This window comes from Zootoca vivipara, chromosome 2 (genome assembly GCF_965207765.1).
Source record: "Zootoca vivipara chromosome 2, rZooViv2.hap1.1, whole genome shotgun sequence".
NCBI lineage: Eukaryota > Metazoa > Chordata > Lepidosauria > Squamata > Lacertidae > Zootoca > Zootoca vivipara.
The window spans coordinates 103,418,978-103,442,237 of NC_142584.1; the positions used below are offsets into that span (position 1 = coordinate 103,418,978).

Here is a 23,260-nt window from a genome sequence, read left to right on the forward strand (position 1 = left end):
GACAGATAGATGCCAACAACAATATGCCGCATTTAGTCAGGTATACGCTCTCTAAACATGGAAGTTCCATTTTGCCATCTATAAAAGATGCACATTCCCCTCTCCTCCCTGCTGCAACTCAGTTTTCATGTGCCCGCCCCCCGCCCGATCAATCACCCATTTATTTATTAAAAGTATTTATTTTAAAGCCAGGCTTTCATCTCCACAGATACGCAGACCTGCAGACAGAAAGCATGGCTTAGATCACTAATGTAAAAAAAGAAAGAAAAAGGAGCGAACACTGACAATAAAAAAAAACCAAAAAAAAAAAAAAACACAGGCGCCATCATAAACAAATAGGAACACATTTCTAAAAGCCGGGAAGCATTTATGCCTGACTCTATTCTAGTTGCTGCAACCTGCATAAGGAGGCATTGGTCTCCCCAAAGAGGTTCTTTTTTGCCCAGACACTTTGCTCTTTATTGGTGTTCATCTTTTAGGTGGGTGGGGTAGGGTCTGTTCTTTTTACGTTATTGCACGATGAGCAATTCTAGTTAACCTCTTTTTAAATCTTTTGATGTATTCTAATTTGAAATTAATATGCTTTTTCTGTCTGTTTTAAAAAAAACAGGAGGCAACTTTGAGGCAATTGTTTTTTGCAGTAAGCCACAAATAAGGATTAATAATAATAATAGTTAAGTTGACTAACTCCTGTAATTGCAACAACAGTGCACTGAACTGACTGCCTCCATTTTTAAAAATGTCACCCTTGAAGTAGTTACAGGTAGGTAGCTGTGTTGGTCTGACGTAGTAGAAACAAAACCCCTGACCACTGGTCCTCTTAGCTAGGGATCATGGGAGTTGTAGGCCAAAACACCTGGAGGGCCGCAGTTTGGGGATACCTGGTCTAAAATGTAGGAGCCAGGTGTAGGGTGAGATGCAGGCTCCAGGCTCCGTGAGTGGCAAGAATCTTCTTCCCTGCCCCGTTCCTAAAGTGCTGGGCACACTCCACCTCAAATTTGTACCAAGGGTGGGTCAACAGGTGGCGAATGCGCTTTGGAAACCTGTGGCTTCAAATATTAGCACAGGGCTCAGTCAATATTGACAGGAGACCTGGGTTGCTGCTGAAGTATGTGTCCAGTCAATAGTACCCCCCCTTTTTTGCAAGGAGGGGATTTTGCCTCAGGTAGCACATGCTCACAGGCGCTACCTTAAGGTTTTCAAGGTTCAGGTCTGGCAGTGGCAAAGGCTGTCTGTTATCTAGATAGCTATTTTCAGCCTCTCCTTTCTCAAGTACCCATTGGATGCAAAGCAACTCAGCTATCTGTGTGGGTCTTCATGAGCAACAGCAGAAGAAATGAATGAACTTTTCTGTTGGGCGAGAAACAAAGCGAAAGCCTTTCTCTCTCTCCCCCCCCCCCCCAACTTCCTTATAGGTGTCCATATTTTCTTCCAACATGGTTGTGATATAAGGCAAGGATGGAAAGACTTTGTGCTTGAGGAATCTAATCGGGGATTGTGTGTGTGTGTTTTTTATTTATTTATTTAAAAGCCTTTTTAAATTGCTTTACATTTACATACATTTACATACACAGCGCATGTGCTGTGTATACAATAGATACATCCAATTTGAATGGCTTTAAAAGAGAAGTGGGACGTGGGTGGCGCTGTGGGTTAAACTACAGAGCCTAGGGCTTACCGATCAGAAAGTCGGTGGTTCGAATCCCCGCGATGGGGTGAGCTCCCGTTACTCGGTCCCAGCTCCTGCCAACACAGCAGTTCGAAAGCCCGCCAAAGTGCATGTAGATAAATAGGTACCGCTCCAGCGGGAAGGTAAACGGCGTTTCCGTGCGCTGCTCTGGTTCGCCAGAAGCGGCTTTGTCATGCTGGCCACATGACCTGGAAGCTGTACGCCGGCTCCCTCGGCCAATAACGCGAGATGAGCGTCGCAACCGCAGAGTCGGTCACGACTGGACCTAATGGTCAGGGGCCCCTTTACCTTTACCTTTACCTTTAAAAGAGAAGTAGACAAATTCACTGAAGACTATCAACAGCTACTGGGCACAATCTTCTACTTCCACTGTCAGAGGCATTACACCTCTGAATGCCAGTTGCTTAGGAATTGCGGGTGGGCAGAGCGCTGTTACCTTCATTTGCAGCTTGCAAGCTTCCCATAGGTCAGCTACTGTGAGAACAGGATGCTGTGCTAGAAGGGCCATTGGCCGGATCTGGTAGCCTCTTTTATATTCTCAATATAACAGCCATATCCATTAAAACAACAATGCAGCATAATATCAATGAAAGAGTGCAAAAGAATAAAAACAAGTAGAGATTTGTGCACAAAAAGCAGGGTCCAATCTTATGGGTTGGGGGAAAACCCTGGGCAAAAAGGTAAGCCCTTTCATATGTTCAAGGCAACTGGTGGTGATGGTTCATGTAGGGCAGAGGGAAGAACTTCTAGATCTACAAACCAGGAGCGGATGCAAAAGGATGGCACGCACAGGGCATCTTCGAATCAAGATTTAAAATGCCACAGAGCACACGCTTGGTCCAGGAATTTGCTGTCAGGACCAGAACTGATATCACTGCGTAGCTCTGTTGGTTAGAGCGTGGTGTTGATAACACCAAGGTCGCAGGTTTGGTCCCCGTTTGGGACAGCTGCGTATTCCTGCACTGCAGGGAGCTGGACTAGGTGAGACTCAGGGGCCCTTCCCGCTCTACGATTCTATGATCTCAGTCCTTTCTCCCTCTCTTACTCCACAACAGGCATCCCCAAACTGCGGCCCTCCAGATGTTTTGGACTACAATTCCCATCTTCCCCGACCACTGGTCCTGTTAGCTAGGGATCATGGGAGCTGTAGGCCAAAACATCTGGAGGGCCGCAGTTTGGGGATGCCTGTTGTGGAGTAAGAGAGGGAGAAAGGGCTGAGATCATAGAATCGTAGAGCAACCTCCCCCCTTCATAAAGGGCAATGAACCTTAGCCCTGTGGTCAAGGACTGTGTTTGACACCTCGGGTGGAGCTGCCTGGCAGCAAAGGAGCTCAGACTGGCTGGCTCGCAAAGTAAATGAGGCCAGCACCCGAGAGTGGCTAACACACCTAAGCGGGATTAATGTGTTAATTACAGAAAGGATTAGAAGGTGAGAGCTCTCGCAGAGGTCACCCTCGTCCAATCTCTGGAGGAAAACTTCTCTGGTTCCTCACAATCCCTGCAGGGTAGGGTTCTTCTCCTGCAGGCCTCTGTGTGGCAAGTCATGCCACCCTCCCTATTTACCAGTTTGGATTGCTGCTGCCATGGACAGGCACTGTGTTTTATCTTGCGTCCATTTTAGGGCCAAATGACACCTTCAGGTGTCTTTAAGAGGAGTCTGATCACTTGTGTTTTGAAGGAAAAGTAGCCGTGCAGGGTCCCGAAGCAGAATGTGCTCTCTGTCCGGATGGGGTTCCCCACCAAACCTCTCCTTAAGAGGCCATCTTAAGCATCCTTTTTAAAAACTGCGGTTTGGCCCTTTTATGGAATTGTCACGGACTGCCATTTCTGCTCTGGCAGCTTAGTCAATAGAGCACAAGACCCTCAATCTCAGGGTCGTGGGTTCAAGTCCCACTTTGGGCAAAATGTTCCTGCATTGCAGGGGGTTGGAGTAGATGACCCTCATGGAACCCTCCAAGTCTACAATTCTATGATTCTGCCTCGTGCATTTCAAGGCAGTTTGGCTCTAATGTATCACCTACCAACCCCTCTGTATACACATACATAAACACAGAGGAACCTGCTTCATACAAAGTCCAGGCCATCTAGCACCATATTGTCAGCACTGACTGGCAGCAGCTCTTCAGGGTTTCAGGCAGTGGGTCTCTCCCAGCCCTCCTAGAGACACTAGGGGCTGATCCAGGGAAATTTTGCATGCAAAGCATCACTTGTTCTACACCTGATCTGCATTCCTAAGCATCCACACTTGCCAGCTGAGGTCAGCCCTTCCCGCCACATCTGATGGTGGGATTTAGTCCAGGAAAGCTTCTACCATCCTAAACTTGCTAATCTTTCTGGTGCCACAAAACTCTTGAGTTGCTTTTGCTGCAATGGGCTAGCACAACAAATACTTCAGGGTGACAACCTCCTTTTATGTAAAGGTAAAGGGACCAATGACCATTAGGTCCAGTCGTGACCGACTCTGGGGTTGCAGCGCTCATCTCGCTTTACTGGCCGAGGGAGCCGGCGTACAGCTTCCGGGTCATGTGGCCAGCATGACAAAGCTGCTTCTGGCAAACCAGAGCAGCACACGGAAACGCCGTTTACCTTCCCGCTGTAGCGGTACCTATTTATCTACTTGCACTTTGACGTGCTTTCGAACTGCTACGTAGGTTGACAGGAGCAGGGGCCGAGCAACCCTGTCACGGGGATTTGAACCGCCGACCTTCTGATCGGCAAGCCCTAGGCTCTGTGGTTTAACCCATAGCACCACCCGCGTCTCTATCCCTAAATCAGATTAGTCAGCTCCTGAATATATTTTAGCAACCCTTTTGGGGGGGTGTGTGTGCAGGGGGTACTCTCAGCCAGGATCATTTAAAAAGTGGTAAAATGCATGCTTAGGGAGGAATGATAATGCAAAACAGTGGCGTCAGATTTTTGTTATGTTTGTTAAATTAGGCGAGCTGCCGTGTGTGTGTGTGTTGACTTATGAGCTAGTAGAGTCAGGCTCTGCTTCACAGCCCCTTAATGGTAGGAGGAAGTGGGAGTAGCCAGATTGGACAGCAGGTTTCACAAGCCATCATATGAAGTGGCGTAACTTTGTTTTTCACGAGGACATAGGAAGGGTCTAGTCTAGCATCCCGTTTCCTACAGTGGCCGGTCAGAGGCGCCTGGGAACCTCACAAGCATGGCATGAGGGCAAAAGCCTGCTCTTGAAGATGCTCCTCTAGCAACTCGGGGAAGGGCCATAGTTCAGGGGGTAGGGCATCTGCTTGTATGCAGAAGGTCCCAAATTCAACCCCTGGCCAATCCAGGTAGGGCGGGGAGAGACACTTGTTTGAAGCGCTGGGGAGCTGCTGCTAGTCATTGTGCTGAGTTGGATGGGCAAATATGTATGTAACTGGTATTCAGGTCCTTCTCTGATTGTGTGGAGGAAGTAGATACCTATCATGTGTACCCACCGATAGCCTTATCCCCCTACGAATTCTCCTGGACCATAAAAAGCAGCTGGCAGGGCGGATTCTCTGGCAGGGCAACAGGGCTCACTGGCTAATGCCAGGTGGCATATGGTGCCAGGTGGCATATGGTGCCATGGAGGGGAGGGGGGCTGCAGGTTGTGAGCTCTGTCTGTCCTCGCAGAACCTGCCTCTCCCCATCTTCCCTCGGCTCGGGCTCCGAGTGCCGCTTTGTACAGATAACAAACCCTTTCCTTCCTTGCCAGAGACGGAGCTCATTCGGCTCTGAAACTGTGCCATTTCCCCACCCTCTTTTACCCCTGCCCTAGATGGGGATGAAAAGCCAAAGGGCTCTAATCGCAAGAACCAGCGATAAGCAGGGAGGGGAATCTAGATAGTGCCCTTTGTTTGCCAGCTTGTGTTCTTATTCTGTAGGTGGCACAGCCAAGGCTAGCCAAGAAACCAGTATGTCACTGAACTACGACTCCCATCATCTGCAGGCAGCATGGACAGTGGCCAGGGTGCCAGGCTATGAATCCCTTTCCCTTTCTAATCCATCTGTAGATCCTGGAGGACTTGGCTAGGTTTGCTTTTACACGGATGCAACATGTGTGGTTCTGCTTTTAAACTCACCTCCTCCCTTTGCTGGGACACAGTGTGCCCAGTCTCTGTCTTCTTCCTACCTGGCGCATTCTCCCGAATTCTTTACCCAGTGCTTCCTCCCTTCCTCCTCTCACCCCTTTCTTCCTGGCACATTCTCTCCTGCCAGCCCGGTGCCATCTCTCACATGCTCTCCTATAAATAGCTGAGATTCTGCAGGTTGCTGTGGTGACAGCGGCTGGGTGAGAGATCCAGCTGGGTGTGATGGGGAGGGCCTGGTGCTCGCAGGATGTCAGGTCAGAGGATGACAGGGGCCTTGCCTGCGCACACCCACACACCCCTCTATGTTTATGGGTTGGCTTCGCCCCATAGCTTTCGCTGTTTGGAGCTCCATTCATGCTGTATTCCTGTGCCCGACGTTGAAGTTGCTTACAAGTTCCTTATTTTGCACGTGACTTTAAAACACATCTCGGTCAGAAAACTTAAGGAACTAGATGCTCCTGAGATCCGAAATAAGCTTGGGTCTGCTGCATCGTGACCGTGTGTGTGTGTGTGTGTGTGTGTCTCAAGATCCGCAGTCATTTTCTCCAGCCAAAACACTTGACTTTATTATTTTTATTTATTAAATTTGTATACTACCCTTCATCCAAAGATCTCTGGGTTGTACACAGCATAAACGTGTGCTGACCCCAGATCCCAGATGAAAATGATAAATAAGGAAGTGGGCATGTGTACCCCAATAATCAGCTTTGGGTCACCCCTATTGATAGACACCTGCATCTACCGGAGAGTGTCTTCTATGAGATGACCTTGAATCCCCCAGGCCGTCTGAACTAGGGGGCCTGCATACCTGGCTAAGAATGGGACACGCCTGCTGAGCTGAGCTGGCCTGCTCCACAGTCTCATTTTCCTCCCCTTCCCTCCTGTTTTCCAGAGGTGCCTTCTCCGAGGTGGTCCTGGCCGAAGAGAGGTCGACTCAGAAGCTGGTAGCCATCAAGTGCATTGCCAAGAAGGTGTTGGAAGGGAAGGAGAGCAGTATCGAGAATGAGATAGCTGTGCTACACAAGTGAGTGGCCCTCCCTCTTGTTCCCCACCCCTCCCTTTAAGAACAGCCACTGCTGGGTCAAACCAAAAGTCCTTCACTCTGTTCCAGTCCAACAGTCCCTGGGAAGCGGAGCAAGGTGGAAACAGCCATCCCTTCCCTGCTGACCCTCACACCCCCAGGGCACACATGTGTGGCATTGAGAACAAAGCAATGGCGCTTGCAATAAGCTACCTGAACCACTGGGGTGGGGTGATAGACAGAAAGGCAACTTGGTCTTCCTTCTCCCTTATTCCTGTTCTGTTAGTAGCTACATGTTGGTAAACTACACGACTTCCTTGCAGGCTCTGCTTCCTTCCTGCTCCTTCTCCAAATGTCAATACCAGTACAGTCATACCTCGGTTTAAGTACGCCTCGGTTTGAGTATTTTTAGTTTAAGTACTCTGTGGACCTGTCTGGAATGGATTAATCGACTTTCCATTCCTTTCAATGGGAAAGTTCGCTTCAGGTTAAGTACGCTTCAGGTTAAGTACGGACTTCCGGAACCAATTACACTCATACCTCAGGTTAAGTACGCTTCAGGTTGAGTATTCCGCGGACCCGTCTGGAACGGATTAATCCACTTTCCATTACTTTCAATGGGAAAGTTCGCTTCAGGTTAAGTACGCTTCAGGTTAAGTACAGACTTCCGGAACCAATTGTGTTTGTAAACTGAGGTACCACTGTATGAGCTAGCAAGGGCTGGTGTTACCTTCTTGGCTGCAGCTTGGCCACCTGTAAAACCTATGACAGCATCTTAAAAAGCAGAGACATCACATTGCCGACAAAGGTCCGCATAGTTAAAGCTATGGTTTTCCCAGTAGTGATGTATGGAAGTGAGAGCTGGACCATAAAGAAGGCTGATCACTGAAGAATTGATGCTTTTGAATTATGGTGCTGGAGGAGACTCTTGAGAGTCCCATGGACTGCAAGAAGATCAAACCTATCCATTCTTAAGGAAATCAGCCCTGAGTGCTCCCTGGAAGTACAGATCGTGAAGCTGAGGCTCCAATACTTTGGCCACCTCATGAGAAGAGAAGAATCCTTGGAAAAGACCCTGATGTTGGGAAAGATTGAAGGCACTAGGAGAAGGGGACGACAGAAGACAAGATGGTTGGACAGTGTTCTCGAAGCTACGAACATGAGTTTGACCAAACTGCGGGAGGCAGTGCAAGACAGGAGTGCCTGGCGTGCTATGGTCCATGGGGTCACAAAGAGTCGGACACGACTAAATGACTAAACAACGACAACAACAACAAAACCTATGCTTAGAATGGCTTTGTTGACCATGAGGAATAAACCCAAAGTTTTCTCTGTGCTTTCATCCGGCACCCTGATGTAATATATTTATCAAATTCGGACACATGCAAGCATCCCCCTACCGTGTCTTCCTCATTCAGTTTTTTGTTTTGTTTTCATGTGCATGACCAGGAATGTTGGGGAACAGACCAAGGTGAAATCTATATGGTTTTTGCATCAGGAATGAGAAACCATTGGCCTTCCACATGTTGTTAGACCCCATCGGCCCCAACTGGCGTAGCCAATGGCAACCTAGTGGAGACTGGTCCATTAGAGTGGATGAAGCAGTGCCCTGCAAACCTCAATCTACCCTTAACCAGCCCCCAACCTCTTGCTTTCTTCCTGACAACCAGTTCAGGGGGTGGCGCTGCTTGTCTGTTCCCCCACCAATCTCTCAGCCCACCTTCTGCTGGTACTGATTGTCAGCCAGCCAGCCAGCTCCCCCTTAGTCTCAGGGCTTAGCCACACTTCCTCTTGACCTGCTGGAGAAATCGTTCTTTAGCGCTTAGTCAGAGTAAACAGCAATTTGGGTTTCCCCATGGATTGCTGTTTGTTCTGATTTAGAGCTAAAGAGTGGGTTTCTGTGGAAATGAAGTGGGGCAAGGGGAAGACACTCGGATCCATGCCTAGGAAGTGTGTGGTTAAGTGGAGAATGGCTTGGACATGTGCTTTCTAGGCACGACACAAGCAGAAGTTTGGGCGAGCCCTTGTAGGACTTAGGAGAGATCACCTCTCCCCACCTTGACATGTGAGCAAGGCAGGGGCCATAGCTCAGTGGTAGAACATCTGCCTGCATGCAGAAGGCCCCAGGTTCAATCCCTGGCATCTCCAGGCAGGGCAGTGAAAGACCCCCATCTGAACCCTGAGTAGCTAGTGCCAGTCAGTGCAGGGTACAGTGGTACCTTGGTTCTCAAACAACTTGGAACTCAAACACTGCAAACCCGGAAGTAAGTGTTCCGGTTTGTGAACAATTTTCGGAAGCCAATTGTGATCCGTTTTGGGTGTGACGCTTCCAATTTGAGTGTTACGCTGAGGTCTGTCTATTTTTGCTATTTATTTTTTTCTTTTTGTTTTTGCGGCTTTTTTGTGTGTGACTGTGTGGAACCCAGTTCAGCTACTGATGGGTTGATTGTGTGACTGCAGCACATCGTTTATTGCTTTCCTTTTATGGATCCATGGTCTCGTTAGATCAGTGATGGGCAACCTTTTGAGCTTGGTGTGTCAAAATTCGCCAAAAAACCAAGCATAACGGGTGGTGTGTCACTTTGAGGAAAAAAAACCCCATAATTTCACGATATTTATAGTTTAAATAACAAAAATGTATAATTGTAATATATAACTGTATTTAATAAACCAAAAACTAATTATTTAACCAAACCAAACCAAAAACCCCTTATTTATCACAAAGTGCCCAGAGTTGTTGAGCTTTTTGCGGGGAGCTGCTGACCAAAGTTTTGGAGGTTTTTTGGGGGGTGCAAAAGTTGCTTTGCTTTTGGGGGGGTTGCCCCAAAGCTGCTGCGCTTTTTTTGGGGGGGGGAAGAGAACAGAAATAAATGACGAATAATACCTTCGCTGGAACTAACACGCAGCACCAACATAATCTGCCAAAGCGCCAAAAAAACCAGCACAGAACGAGTTAAAAAATGAACGCTGTTACACCCAATCATCATCTGCCAAAGCGCCAGAAAAACCAGCACAGAAAGGGTTAAAAAACCAATCTCTGGCTACCAGCAGCAACAACAAAAAGGATCCGGCTTTTAACAGCAGAGACAAGCTGTAGCGTGAGGAGGAGCGGGAGAACAAATGGGGGGGGGGAAACAACAACAGCAGCGCAAATGGGCCGATGGGGCATGTGCCAGCAGTGAGGGCTCTGCGTGTCATGTCTGACACGTGGGCCATAGGTTCGCCATCACTGCGTTAGATAGTAAAATTCATGTTAAATTGCTGTTTTAGGGGTTGTTTTCAAATGTCTGGAATGGATTAATCCGTTTTGCATTACTTTCTATGGGAAAGCGCGCTTTGGTTTTGGAACGGACTTCCGTAATGGATTAAGTTTGAGAACCAAGGGACCACTGTATACTGATTTCATAGAATCCTAGAATCGCACAGTTGGAGGCACCCTGAGGGTCATCTAGTCTGACCCCCCGCAATGCAGGCATCTCAACTAAAACATCCATGACAGATGGCCGTCTAGATAGACCAGTGGCCTCAGTGAATACACATAACTACTCCATCACAATAAGCTTGGTCCTCAGTTAGCAGAACTAAGAGATCCTGTGTTGAAAGTTCTGGGCTAGGCGGCCAAATTGGTTCAACCTGAATCTAAGGAGCTGCTGTAGATGCATGGAAGGGACCATAGCTTATCCATGTCCCGTTTTCATGTGCCAACGCAACACTTTTCATATTTCTGGATGTCATGCATATAGCCATGCACAACTCAGGATTTGCTTTGCTCTTGCAAAATGTATATACAGTGGTACCTCAGGTGTCGAACGTAATCTGTTCTGGAAGACTGTTCAAGTCCTGAAACATCTGAAAACTCAATATGGAAGCTGTGTGGCATGTTCGACTTCCGAGGTGTGTTTGAAAACCGAAGCATTTCCTTCCGGGGTTTACGACGTTCGAAAAGCGAAACGTTCGTCAGCGGAGATATTCGAAAACTGAGCTACCACTGTTTGTTCTGCAAAAGCAATGAACTTGGGCTTGGAATTCAGGATCCCAAAATTTCCGTTTTTTTTTAAAGTAAGCAAGTTTCCAGCTGTTCTGCATAGGTAGGGTTGAAAAGGTATAGCTGCTGCCTGCTGAAAATAAAAAAGCCCAGTGAGACTGTGAGCCAAGTCTGTTGGCAGAAATAAGGTGAGTGCTCATCTGAATGTGACCTCAATAGGAGTAGCTAATGCTGCATGCCTTGGTTTGTGTAAGTTCAGCTGCAGAGAGGTCTGCGCATGTGTGCGCCCTATGTGCAGGGAATCTCTCCCCTCATACATGTGGCCTGCCAGCCTGATCACGTGACAACAGCTCTTTGCATTGCGTGCATGGGCGCGTAATTTCCTACAACTGATATCTGGGCCTGGGATATCAGCCTTTCTGAAAATAGTGCTGGCTGGCACTGTGCAGTGTCTCCTTGTGCCCAGAGCATGCCACGTTTTCGTTCCTGCGACTCTCTCATGTTCAGCGAGGGCAACTAATCTATGACCTCTGTCATGAGCATTGGAGAGGGAAATTCAGGAGAGGTGGCTGCCACATCTGGAGTCTCCATTACAGAGTTGGAACCTGCACTTCCCATCCTCTTAGTACAGGGGTGGAAAACCGAGTTCCCTCCACACGTGGCTGAACTCCGATGCCCATCATCCTTGACCATTTGCTGGCTGGGGTTGATGGGCATATAATGCAAGGCACGATGCTCGTGAGACCCCCCCAGCTATCTGCCATTCTAAGTTACTCAGAGGCATATTATATACATACATGAGCACATACAAATTATATGTAAATTTGTGCCTTGGCAACAACCCTGGGCCACAGGATTTCTGGGTCCAAAGCTATGAGTTCTGGGGTGTCGGGTCCAACGAAACGAAGGCAGGTTCTCCCAACCAGCCCAACATCAATGACCAGGCATCCCCAAACTGCGGCCCTCCAGATGTTTTGTCCTACAACTCCCATGATCCCTAGCTAACAGGACCAGTGGTCAGGGATGATGGGAATTGTAGTCCAAAACATCTGGAGGGCCAAAGTTTGGGGATGCCTGATCAATGACCATAATGTGGACCATTGAAACTGGGAAGCTCACTTAAAGGAAATATTTTCCGGGAACTAGTGAGTGATTTCTCAAAGAACCCATTTCAATAGTGACTCTCCTGCTTAAGGTGGAAGGGTAGGGAAGAGGCGAGGTTAAAGGAAAGAGCTCCTGTACACATAAAAAGTGACCGTCTGTCTCCTACTAATAAAAATCAGCTCTAGAATGTGATATGGGTGTTAAGGTAGCTTCCAGATGACATCATTCCCCAATTGCTGCAGTCCCATGGCTTTCTTTTTCCCCAGACTTGCTTTGTTTTTTAATACTAGTGCAAATATAGTATATATAGAGCGAAAACCCCAGCAACAGCCTGACCAGTGCTGTTGAGCCTTTTTGGGGTGACTTTAATTGAAAGCTTCCTGCTGATCACTTCTGCTACTTTCGCCACTTCCTCTTGAGCACGGCTCAGTGGGATCACTGATGACTTTCCCTTGTCCTTTAATTGCTGCCTTAATGTCGGCTTTTGCCCGTGTGTGTGTGTGTCTGTGTGTGATGTTGAGAGGCTTCGATTACTGGTTTCCTTTCATTATTTTCCTCTGGGTGGGATTCATAGAATCATAGAATCATAGAGTTGGAAGAGACCACAAGGGCCATCCAGTCCAACCCCCTGCCAAGCAGGAAACACCATCAAAGCATTCCTGACAGATGGCTGTCAAGCCTCTGCTTAAAGACCTCCAAAGAAGGAGACTCCACCACACTCCTTGGCAGCAAATTCCACTGCCGAACAGCTCTTACTGTCAGGAAGTTCTTCCTAATGTTTAGGTGGAATTTTCTTTCTTGTAGTTTGAATCCGTTGCTCCGTGTCCGCTTCTCTGGAGCAGCAGAAAACAACCTTTCTCCCTCCTCTATATGGCATCCTTTTATATATTTGAACATGGTTATCATATCACCCCTTAACCTTCTCTTCATCCAAGATTCATCCAAGCTGTTGTGTGCAAGGAAAGAGGTCTACTTGCACAACAGGAATCCCTGTCCCTCCTCCTCCTTTGTGCCCCCCCAAAGCTGCTCTGTGGGGGGAACCCCAGAGAAGGTTTAGGGATTGCTTGAAAGGGAGGGAATTCTCATTGCACTAATGGACCTTGTTCTATGCATGTAAACCCCACTTACCGCTATGTTGAATTCCACCTCCTCTTTCTTTCTTTCTTTCTTTCTTTCTTTCTTTCTTTCTTTCTTTCTTTCTTTCTTTCTTTCTTTCTTTCTTCTTTTATACCAAATTGCTATACATTATTATTTCAGCACTGAAGGAGGACTTGACTTTCCTTTGTCACCAAAAACAATGGCTGCACATTTAAGTGTGTAGCTCACCCACAACCCCCTATGAATTTTCACGAGTCTCCCCACCTATAGGTTCTTCTTGACTCCTACCAGTGACAGCACAAGTGAGTGACGCAGATCCGTACCTTTACAAAATTGTTTGTTTTTTAAATCTTCTGAAGCCGAAACACTCATTTTAAGCCCCCTTAAAACAAAGCTCCACCTCATGCCTGCAAACTGGTCTGTGTGGTGTGGCAATACCCTGCATTTCTTTAAAAAAAATATCGCTTGTTTCTTTCGTTCTTCCATATATATTTAAATAGCTGTTTCTGGCTTGTGTGCTCATTCTTTCCAGTATGTAATATATTTTATATATATATATATATATATATATATATATATATATATATATATATATATATACACACACACACACACACACACACACACACACACATATACACATACACACAGTAGTACCTCTACTTACGAATTTAATGTGTTCCGAATGCAAATTTGTAAGTAGAAAAAATTTGTAAGTCGAATCCCATAGGAATGCATTGGGAGAAAAAAATTGTAAGTCGAAGCAACCCTATCTAGAAATTCGTAAGTAGAAAAAATCCTATCTAAACCGCATCCAAGATGGCGGATGGAGCTCCATTCGTAAGTAGAGGTACCACTGTGTGTGTGTGTGTGTGTGTGTGTGTGTGTGTGTGTAGCATTTATTTAACCCTTCCCATACGTTTCTTCAGTCAAGTACTTCACATACATTAGCTCGGGAATCCTTACAACAACCCTGCAATTTTGCTGTTATTCCCTTATTGTAGATCTCTCTGTGTGTGTTTGTGGGGCAGTGACCTGAGGCTGAGAGCAGTAGTTTGCTTAAGGGCACCTGCTGGGTTCACAGCAGAGGCAAGATTTGATTCCGGGGACTGTTTGTTTCATAGCTCTGTCGCACAGCAACTAGCTTATCACGGGGACATTATCTCTCTCTCTCTTTTTAAAGTAACTTGTCAGCCTGTTCCTCTCAAGCAGCATGAGGAAACCTCTGTTTGGCCTCCCAATATTGCTGGACTACAACTCCTATCATCCCTGACCATTGACTGTGCTCTCTGGGAGCGGTGGAAGTTTGAGTCCAACAACATATGGAGGGCCAAAAGTGTCCCATCTAAGTTGTACAGTGGAGACCCTTAGGAGAGGCGATACTGCACAGCCGGTGCTGGTTGTGGCTAACACTAGGAATAAAAAGGATGGGAGTCATAGCTGCCAAGTCTCCCGTATTCCCCGGGAAACCCCCGTTTTTCCAGCTGTTCCCAGCCAAAAAAACGGAATTTTTTGTTTCCCCCCGGTTTATTGTGGCGCGGTGGCCATTTTGGAACTGGGCGGAGCATGCTCAGAAGCAACTTTTGATGCTGCTTTGCCCAGTTCCAAAATGGCTGCAGCGCGACTTCTGGTGCGGCGGCCATTTTGGAACAGGGCAGAGCAGCATCAAAAGTAGCTTCTGAGCATGCTCCACCCAGTTCCAAAATGGCGGCAGTGCTACTTCCGGTCTGCTACTTCTGGTCCAGTCCCTTATTTCTCAGGCCCGAACTTGGCAGCTATGATGGGAGTTGCCACCTGGACCCCTACCCCTTGGTTTTGAAACGAAGGAACAGGCAACTCCCCACTTGCGCATGATTTATTTGTGCTCAACCACGTGCACCACTGCGAAATAAATAATTCGTCTCAAACTTGGAAGTGGCAGGAGAGAGCTGGAAAGTTATTGTGGCACGTGAGGAGACCCTCCCCAGAGCCCAAAGAGGATGTCAGTGAGCCAAAGGCCAGAAACAAATGTTTAAAATGCTTTTTTTAAAAAACCCACCAACCCACACTTATGGGCTGCAAAATGGCACAGGGAACTCTCGCTGCTACCCTGCTCAATAGCTGTTGGGCAGGAAGCTGTATTGCAGTGGGCTCGGATGTGCTGTTCCCTTGCCCTCTCTGGCGATCTGAAGGCAAAGGGACTGAATAAAAGAAAAAGAGCATGTAAAAACAGGTGTTTAGAGCAGGCACGGTCAAACTCTGCCCTCCAGATGTTTTGGGATTACAATTCTCACCATTCCTGACCACGGGTCCTGTTAGCTAGGGATGATGGGAGTTGTAGTCCCAAAACATCTGGAGGGCAGAGTTTGCCTATGCCTGGTTTAGAGGGTGCTCCCCACATGCTCATATCGCTTATGGGCGGGGCGGAAAGTAAACCCTTCATAAGTTGCCTCTGCCATGGGGTCTGCGAAAATAGCCTTGCCTGGCAGAGAAGCTGGGAAGCAAGCTGTCAGAGGGCCTGATGTGGCTACTCTAGAGTAACGACTCCAGCATAGTCTTTTTAGGCTTTTATTAAGTGCTGATTATTTACAGTGGTCAGAACGATCTATATACATGCTTAAGGTGAGGTGTCAGAACCTCCGAATGGCGATTGGCGCGTTTTCTTCCAGCACAAAAGCTTTGGGAGACCCAACCTCTTCCCCCTACGTTTGCGTCGCAATTCGGGAGTTGGGGGGATTGGCCTTCCCCCCGTGCGCCCAACTTCCTGTCCCACCTGGGGCATGGGCTCCACAACCTTGCCTGAGCCTCGGACACCACTTCCTGACTCTCCGCTGGAGGCAGAGCTCTCCCTACTCTCTCCAGCACTTGGGGATGGGCTGGAACTTAAGATGGGAGGGACTTCCCTGTATCCCTTGTCCCTCACATCCACCCCCCTCCCAGGCTCCTCTCCCCCCCTCCCTAGGGGCTCTCCGCTTGCTGGGGACGAGTGAAACCCCAAGAAGTCCGTGGCATCAGAGCCTGTGGGTGTAAAAATTTTCTCCCAATCCTGCGATCTTTCCCCCTCCCCTGAGAAGACGGGAATCCCAAAAAGTCTGTGGCGTCAGAGCTGGTGGGAGTAAAAATGTTCTGCCAGTCCTCTCCTGCCTCTGACGTAGTCGACCTCGGTGAAACCCACACCTCTTCTTCCGTATCCTCAAATTCCGCTTCCCATCTCCATGGAGAGCTGCTGCCTGCGATCCCTTCCTCCCGCTCCTCCCCCTCTCCCTCCCTTTCCATGTGCCAGGGCTTGGGCCTGTGGGGGAAAAGGGCGTGGAACTCTTCCACTAAAAATTCCTCTTGTACTTCCGTGGCCGGTATCCACTCATTGTGGGACGGCGGAGTGTCCTCCCATGCCATGAGGTACTCCAGCCCTCTCACCCCTCTCCTTGAGTCTAAAATCTCAGTTGCCTCATTGAGTTGTTGGGTGTCTCCCCTTTCCCCCCCTCCCTCTGGAGGCTGATCGCTGTCCCTGAACCTGGTACTTTCTCTGTACGGCGACAGCAGCGATCTATGAAACACTGGGTGCACCCTCATGTCCTCCGGCAGTGCCAGCCTGAAGGTTACTGGATTGACCTGTTGCGTGACCGTGAAGGGGCCCAGCCTCCTGGGCGCCAACTTCTTGCATCGCCCCCTGGTGGGAAGGCCTTCAGAGGACAACCAAACCCTGTCCCCTACCCTGATGACCTCCCCCGGTCGCCTGTGACGATCTGCCCCCTTCATGTACGCTTCCTTGGCCCTCTCCAAGTGTTCTCTGAGCTGCTGGTGCACCGTCTCCAGTTCCTCTGCCCAATCCTCTGCCTGTGGGCCCTCCTCCTCCTCCTCCCCCTCCCTCTCCGGGAAAGATCTGAGGTCGCACCCATAGTTGGCCTTAAAGGGCGACACCCCTGTGGAGACGTGCACCGCATTGTTGTAGGCAAATTCTGCCAGTGGCAGGCGATCCACCCAGTCCGTTTGTCTCTGGCTGACGTAGCATCTCAGGTACTGCTGCAGAATGGCGTTGACCCTCTCCGCCTGTCCATTGGTCTGCGGGTGCCGAGCCGTCGACAAGCTGACCTCCACCTGCAGGAGGTTCATGAGCCGCCTCCAGAATCTGGAAACAAATTGGCGGCCTCGGTCCGAAATAACTCTCAAGGGTAACCCATGCAGTCTGAATACGTGGTCAACGAACAGTTTGGCTGTCTCTTCTGCAGAGACCGCCCTGGCACACGGTATAAAGTGGCACATTTTGGACATGAGGTCCACCACCACCAACACTGCTGTCTTGCCCCTGGAAGAAGGCAGGTCTGTGATGAAGTCCATGGACACTACTTCCCACGGCCTGTGCGGTGTGGCTAATGGCTCCAGCAACCCTGCTGGTGCTGCTCTGACCACCTTTGCTCGCTGGCAGGTGTCACAGCCCCTTACATAGTCTCTGACATCCTCCCACACCCCTGGCCACCAGAAGTGTCTCATGACTAAGTGGGTGGTCTTCTCCCTTCCAAAGTGCCCTGTTGTTGGGTTGTCGTGCATCTGCTTGAGGACCTTACCTCTGAGTTGTGTGGTGGGTAGGTACAGGGCTCCCCTGTAAAAAAGCAACCCCCTCCTTTCCTCAAAGTCTCGTGCCTGCTCCCTCCCCCCTCACAGGTCTTGGAAGATGCGGGTGGCAAACCCATCTGCTGCCGTCAGTGCTGTGAGTTCTGCCTCGCTCACCACTGCTGCTCCACAGGACCATGCCGACGGGGGAAACACGTGTCGGGGCGCCGGTGGTAACTCCTCCTCCATGTACTCTGGCTTACGGGAGAGGGCATCCGCCCTGACGTTCTGCTCCCCCGGTATGTAGTGGATGGAGAAGTTGAAGTGTGAGAAGAACTCTGCTCACCGTATCTGCCGCTGGTTGAGCACCCTGGCTGTTCTCCAGAACTCCAGGTTCTTGTGGTCCGTGCACACCTGGATGGGGTGCTTGGCGCCCACCAGGAAGTGTCTCCAGTGCCGGAACGCAGAATGGATCGCGAGAAGCTCCTTGTCAAACACCGTGTAGTTGCGTTCTGGCTGGGTCAGTTTTCTGGAGAAAAAGGCACAGGGTCTCCACTCTCTGTTGGCATCCAGTTGCAGTAAAATGGCCCCCACCGCGCGGTCTGAAGCGTCTGTTTCGATGCGCAGTGGCGCGTGCTGTACCACATGGAACAGGTTGTGGTCAGAGGCGAACACCTTTTTGAGGCTTTCGAACGCTGCTTGCGCCTCCGGTGTCCACCTGAACTTCTGCTTGCCTCTCAGGCAGTCAGTGATGGGAGCCGTAACACGAGAGAAGTTCTTGATGAATTTCCTGTAGAAGTTGGCGAAGCCTAGTAGGCGTTGGGCATCTTTGCGCGTCCTTGGGCTGTGCCAGTCCAGGATGGTTTGCACCTTGTCCTTGTCCATCGCTAGCCCCTTGTCTGACAGCTTGTAGCCCAGGAAGTCCACCTCTTTGGTGTGAAACTTGCACTTCTCCAGCTTCACATACAGGTGGTGCTCCTTCAGGCGCTGCAACACCTCCCTGACATCCTTCACATGCTGCTCTGGGTCATTGGAGTAAATAAGGATGTCATCTAGGAAGACCAAGCAGTTCTTGAAGAGGAGGGACCCCAGGACGTGGTGCATGAAGGCCTGGAAGCATGCTGAGCCCCCTTGCAAACCAAAGGGCATCACCAGATATTCAAAAGAGCCCAGTGGCGTGAACATCGTGGTCTTCCACTCATCGCCTTCCCGGATCCTGATCAAGTTGTACGCCCCCCTCAGGTCGAGCTTTGTGAAGATCTTGCCCCTGCGCGCTGCTGTCAACAGATCGTCCACTCTGGGCATTGGGAACGCCATTGGTTCTGTCATGCTGTTCAGGCGTCTAAAATCCACCACCAGACGGCGCTGTTGCGTGTCCTTGTCCACCCAGAATACCGGGCTGCCCCCTGCTGCCTTGCTTTCTCTGATGAACCCCCGCTTGAGGTTCTTGTCGATGAACTCCCTCAGATCCTCCAGTTCCCGGTCTGACATGGAGTACAGCTTGGCCGGGGGTAGCGTTGCCCCGGGTATCAGGTTTATCTGACAATCAAAAGACCTGTGGGGTGGCAGGTGGTCGGATTCCGCTTCGCTAAAGACCTCCTGCAGGTCCCAGTACTGTTTGGGAATTGCCTCTCCCCCCTTAACGTGCATGGTGGCCACCGTGGCTATCGGCGGCCCCTCCCCTGGCTGGCGCTGCATGCAATGTTCCAGACAAAAGTCCGATCCAAACGTAATGCATCTCTGGTGCCAGCTTATGGATGGGTCGTGGCGTGCTAGCCAGCTCATTCCTAGCACTATGGGGGGGTCTGAGATGGTGGTGACGTTGAAAGCCAGTGTCTCTGAGTGCCTTCCCACTGTCATTCTCATGGGGGGGGGTCTGGTGGGTGATGGCCCCTCCCAGCAACTCCCTGCCGTCAATGGTGGAGACGTGCAGGGGAAAGTCCAGCTGCAGCAGTTGGATCTGGTGTGCTTCCGCAAAATTTCTTGAAAAAAAGTTGGCAGAGGCACCCGAGTCGATTAACGCTAAAACCGTCAGTGGGTACCCATTGGGGAGTGTCAGGGTCACTTCTAGAACCACCCCTGCTCTGGGGGGTGTGGGCTGGTGCTGCCCCTCTGTGGAAGGGAGGGAGGGAGGGGGCTGGTTTCCGTCGATTGCGCCTGGCTGCTGCCCCTTGTCTCCTGCAGCCAGGCAGTCTCGTTTCCCTGCTGTTGCGTTGAGTCTGTGGGGGCGGGCATAACCAGTTCCCGCCCTTCCCTGCCATTCCCGGCGATGCGGACAATTCCTGACAAGGTGACTGGGGGAGTGGCATAAAAAGCAGTTTCCTCCCCTCCCCTCCTTGCGTTTCTGTGGTGCCGGGGTTTGAAAAGCCCGCGCGCGCGCTCCTCCGATCTCCATCGGTTCCGGCTCTGGGCTTGGTCTGGGCGGGGCTGGGGGTGGGCCCTGGGGTGGGGTCTGGTGATGTGGTCTGTCCTGGGAGCGTGGGAACCAAGGTTTTGCTGCGCGCGTCGTTTGTTTGTCATTCCATCTGGATTCCTGTCTCACCCCCACCGCCAGCGCAGCTTTGCTTAACTCATCCATAGTCCGCGGTTTAGGACCTCTCGCCAGCTCATCCTTAACGTCTGAGTGCAAACCCAGGTAGAAGGCTGATTTCACTGGCTCACTGTGCAGATCCCACCCCAGTTTGTGCACCAGCATGGTGAATCTCGCCCAGTAGTCTCTAACTGTCGATTTTCCTTGTGTTAAGTTATGAAGCTCCTCTTTTGTGGCTTCCATTTCAGAGTCACTCGCGTACATGATTTTTAAAGCTTCTAAAAATAGTTTTGCGTTCTTCATGCAATCATTTTTTTGCGCGATGAGGGTCTTACCCATTCTCGGGCGGCCCCCGTCAAATGCTCTATGATAAAGGAGACTCTGTGCGCGTCATCTGGGAATTCTGCTGCATGCAATTCCAGCGCATAATTTATTTCTGTCTCAAATCCTAGGTACTCCCTAGGGTCGCCGCTAAACTTGGTGACTAGGCTCTGTCCCCTTCTCACTTGGACTAGCTGCGGCTGGGGCGCCCCCCCACCTCTAGCGGCTTTCTCCTCTTCCAACTTTTTCTGCAGGTCCAATACCATCACCCTTAGCTGTTTCTCAGTCTCCTCTTTTGTCCTCACCTGGTCCACCAGCTTGTTCAGCTCCTCCTGCGCCCCGCGTGCTTCCTCCTGAGTGGCATGCAATTGCTGCTGGGCCTGCGCTGTCAGGTTCCGTATCTCCTGCTTCGCCGCTTCGGCCTCCAGCCTCCAATGCTCAGCCTCTTGCGCGCTCATCGCGGCACTCCAAAGTAGCCAAAAAAAGATTCGGAGGTTGCTGTCAGAGGGCCTGATGTGGCTACTCTAGAGTAACGACTCCAGCATAGTCTTTTTAGGCTTTTATTAAGTGCTGATTATTTACAGTGGTCAGAACGATCTATATACATGCTTAAGGTGAGGTGTCAGAACCTCCGAATGGCGATTGGCGCGTTTTCTTCCAGCACAAAAGCTTTGGGAGACCCAACCTCTTCCCCCTACGTTTGCGTCGCAATTCGGGAGTTGGGGGGATTGGCCTTCCCCCCGTGCGCCCAACTTCCTGTCCCACCTGGGGCATGGGCTCCACAACCTTGCCTGAGCCTCGGACACCACTTCCTGACTCTCCGCTGGAGGCAGAGCTCTCCCTACTCTCTCCAGCACTTGGGGATGGGCTGGAACTTAAGATGGGAGGGACTTCCCTGTATCCCTTGTCCCTCACACAAGCCTTTCAGGCTAAACAAGGCAGAGTGATGTTAATTCACGGACCTCCACATTGTTTTCTTGCTGAAGGAGCTTCTCTTTCTCTTGCAGGATCAAGCACCCCAATATTGTGGCTCTGGATGACATCTATGAGAGCGGGGGACATCTCTACCTCATCATGCAGCTGTGAGTTGAAAGCTGGGAATTAGAGGAGACCCAGCTATGGGTGGCGGGGGGGGGGGGGAGCCTCTTGGCACAGCCTGGCAGCATTGGTGGAGCTTGTGGGCAGAGCTCACCCTGACCACCCTCTTCCTGAAGGGGTCTCTTTAGGAGAGCAGGCCTCACCTGTGTTGTTCCACCCCAATGTAGGGTCTCAGGCGGGGAGCTCTTTGACAGGATTGTGGAGAAGGGGTTTTACACGGAGCGAGATGCCAGCCAACTCATCCGGCAGATCCTTGACGCTGTCAAATACCTGCATGACATGGGCATCGTACACCGTGACCTCAAGGTAGGGGCATGTACCTGTGCGGGGATTTCTGTCGAAGCCGCCTCGGGGTTAAGATGCGCATTTGCACAGATGTCTGATTGCTGAAGGCCGGACTAGACAATTCATCCTATTAGCAGTTGCTTGGATGGCATTCCAAAAGAAAAAGAGCTGGCACTTTTCCCTCTGCTGCAGTCTGGTCGAAGACCTTGGTATATAATAATAATAATAATAATAATAATAATAATAATAATAATAATATTTTTATTTATACCCCGCCCTCCCCAGTCAGAACCGGGCTCAGGGCAGCTCACACCAATAAAATTACAATAAAACATAAAAAGCAATTAATTAAAATACATATTAAAATACAATATTAAAATTTAAAATGCAGCCTCATTTTAAGTAGTCCATAAATCCAAGCCATGAGGGAGGAAAAACACAGGGGTCAGACTGAGTCCAACCCAAAGGCCAGGCGGAACAGCTCTGTCTTGCAGGCCCTGCGGAAAGATGACAAATCCCGCAGGGCCCTGGTCTCCTGTGAAAGAGCGTTCCACCAAGTTGGGGCCAATACTGAAAAGGCCCTGGCCCTAGTAGAGGCCAATCTAGCCACCTTATGGCTCGGGATCTCCAGGATATTGTTGTTTGTGGACCTTAAGGTCCTCTGCGGGGCATACCAGGAGAGAGGGTCCCAAGCCGATACGAGGGTCCCAAGTATGGCATAGTTTGGGGGCTTTAATCCTTTGTCTCTTGCTGCTGCTCCAATTCAGATTGGGGGCCCCATACCCCCCCTCTCCACGAGTTGGAAGGAAAGCTTCTGTTTGCCTCCTCCCATCCCATCCCATGTCCAGTCTGGACTGGGACCGCAGCAGGGGGCAAAGGCCCCCTTACCCCGTGCCAAAGCCTCAGTCCAAGATACGAGGGCACCCCATACCTGCTATTCATTTGCTAGTTGGGGTGAAGAGCATCTTGACTAGTCTTGTCCCTAATCATCTTCAGATACCTTAAACTAGAAATAGAGCTTTTGTATTTACTTGTCAAGTATTAAGCGCTTACTTCCTCCACTGTCTTGTGGCTTAAGACCTAAACAACATGTAACACTAGTCGCTTTTGATTCGATCTCTTTCCTGTCCCTTGAATGCAGACTTGGAGGCAAGGGGGGGAAACTGAATTGGGGCTGCAATGAAGAGGAGGGAGATTATAGCCGCCTTCCCCACCTCCATTCGCTGATGCAAATCATTCCTCCTCCCCACAAAGTTCTCCTAGCTGTGGAGGGGCAAGTGGACATTCATTTATTGTGCTTGTCTGCATTTCACCCTATGAGCCTCTTCTTCTTCTGCAGATTTTGGGGTGGTTATACATGATCTTGCTTTCAATACTGTTATTACCTGCCTGGAAACGTTTTGGGGCAGACATAGCACTTCATTTCCAGCCGGTGCGTGTTGCGTAACGTCCTGCTGATATCCTGTAACTTCTTATGTCACAAATTTCCTGGGCTTTATTCTTTCCCTCTTTTCTTGCCCTA

General features: G+C 49.8%; 1 protein-coding gene across 2 annotated transcripts in view; it reads left to right on the plus strand.

Moving 5' to 3' along the window:
* The window catches only part of CAMK1 (calcium/calmodulin dependent protein kinase I), a 55,739-nt gene that overhangs the window by 14,078 nt on the left and 18,401 nt on the right, over window positions 1-23,260 (plus strand). For both annotated transcript variants that reach the window (XM_060271243.2, XM_060271244.2), the window contains exons 3-5: window positions 6,659-6,790; window positions 21,363-21,437; window positions 21,621-21,759. In XM_060271243.2, coding sequence (XP_060127226.1) covers window positions 6,659-6,790; window positions 21,363-21,437; window positions 21,621-21,759 — 346 coding nt within the window. The remainder of the gene's footprint in view (window positions 1-6,658; window positions 6,791-21,362; window positions 21,438-21,620; window positions 21,760-23,260) is intronic.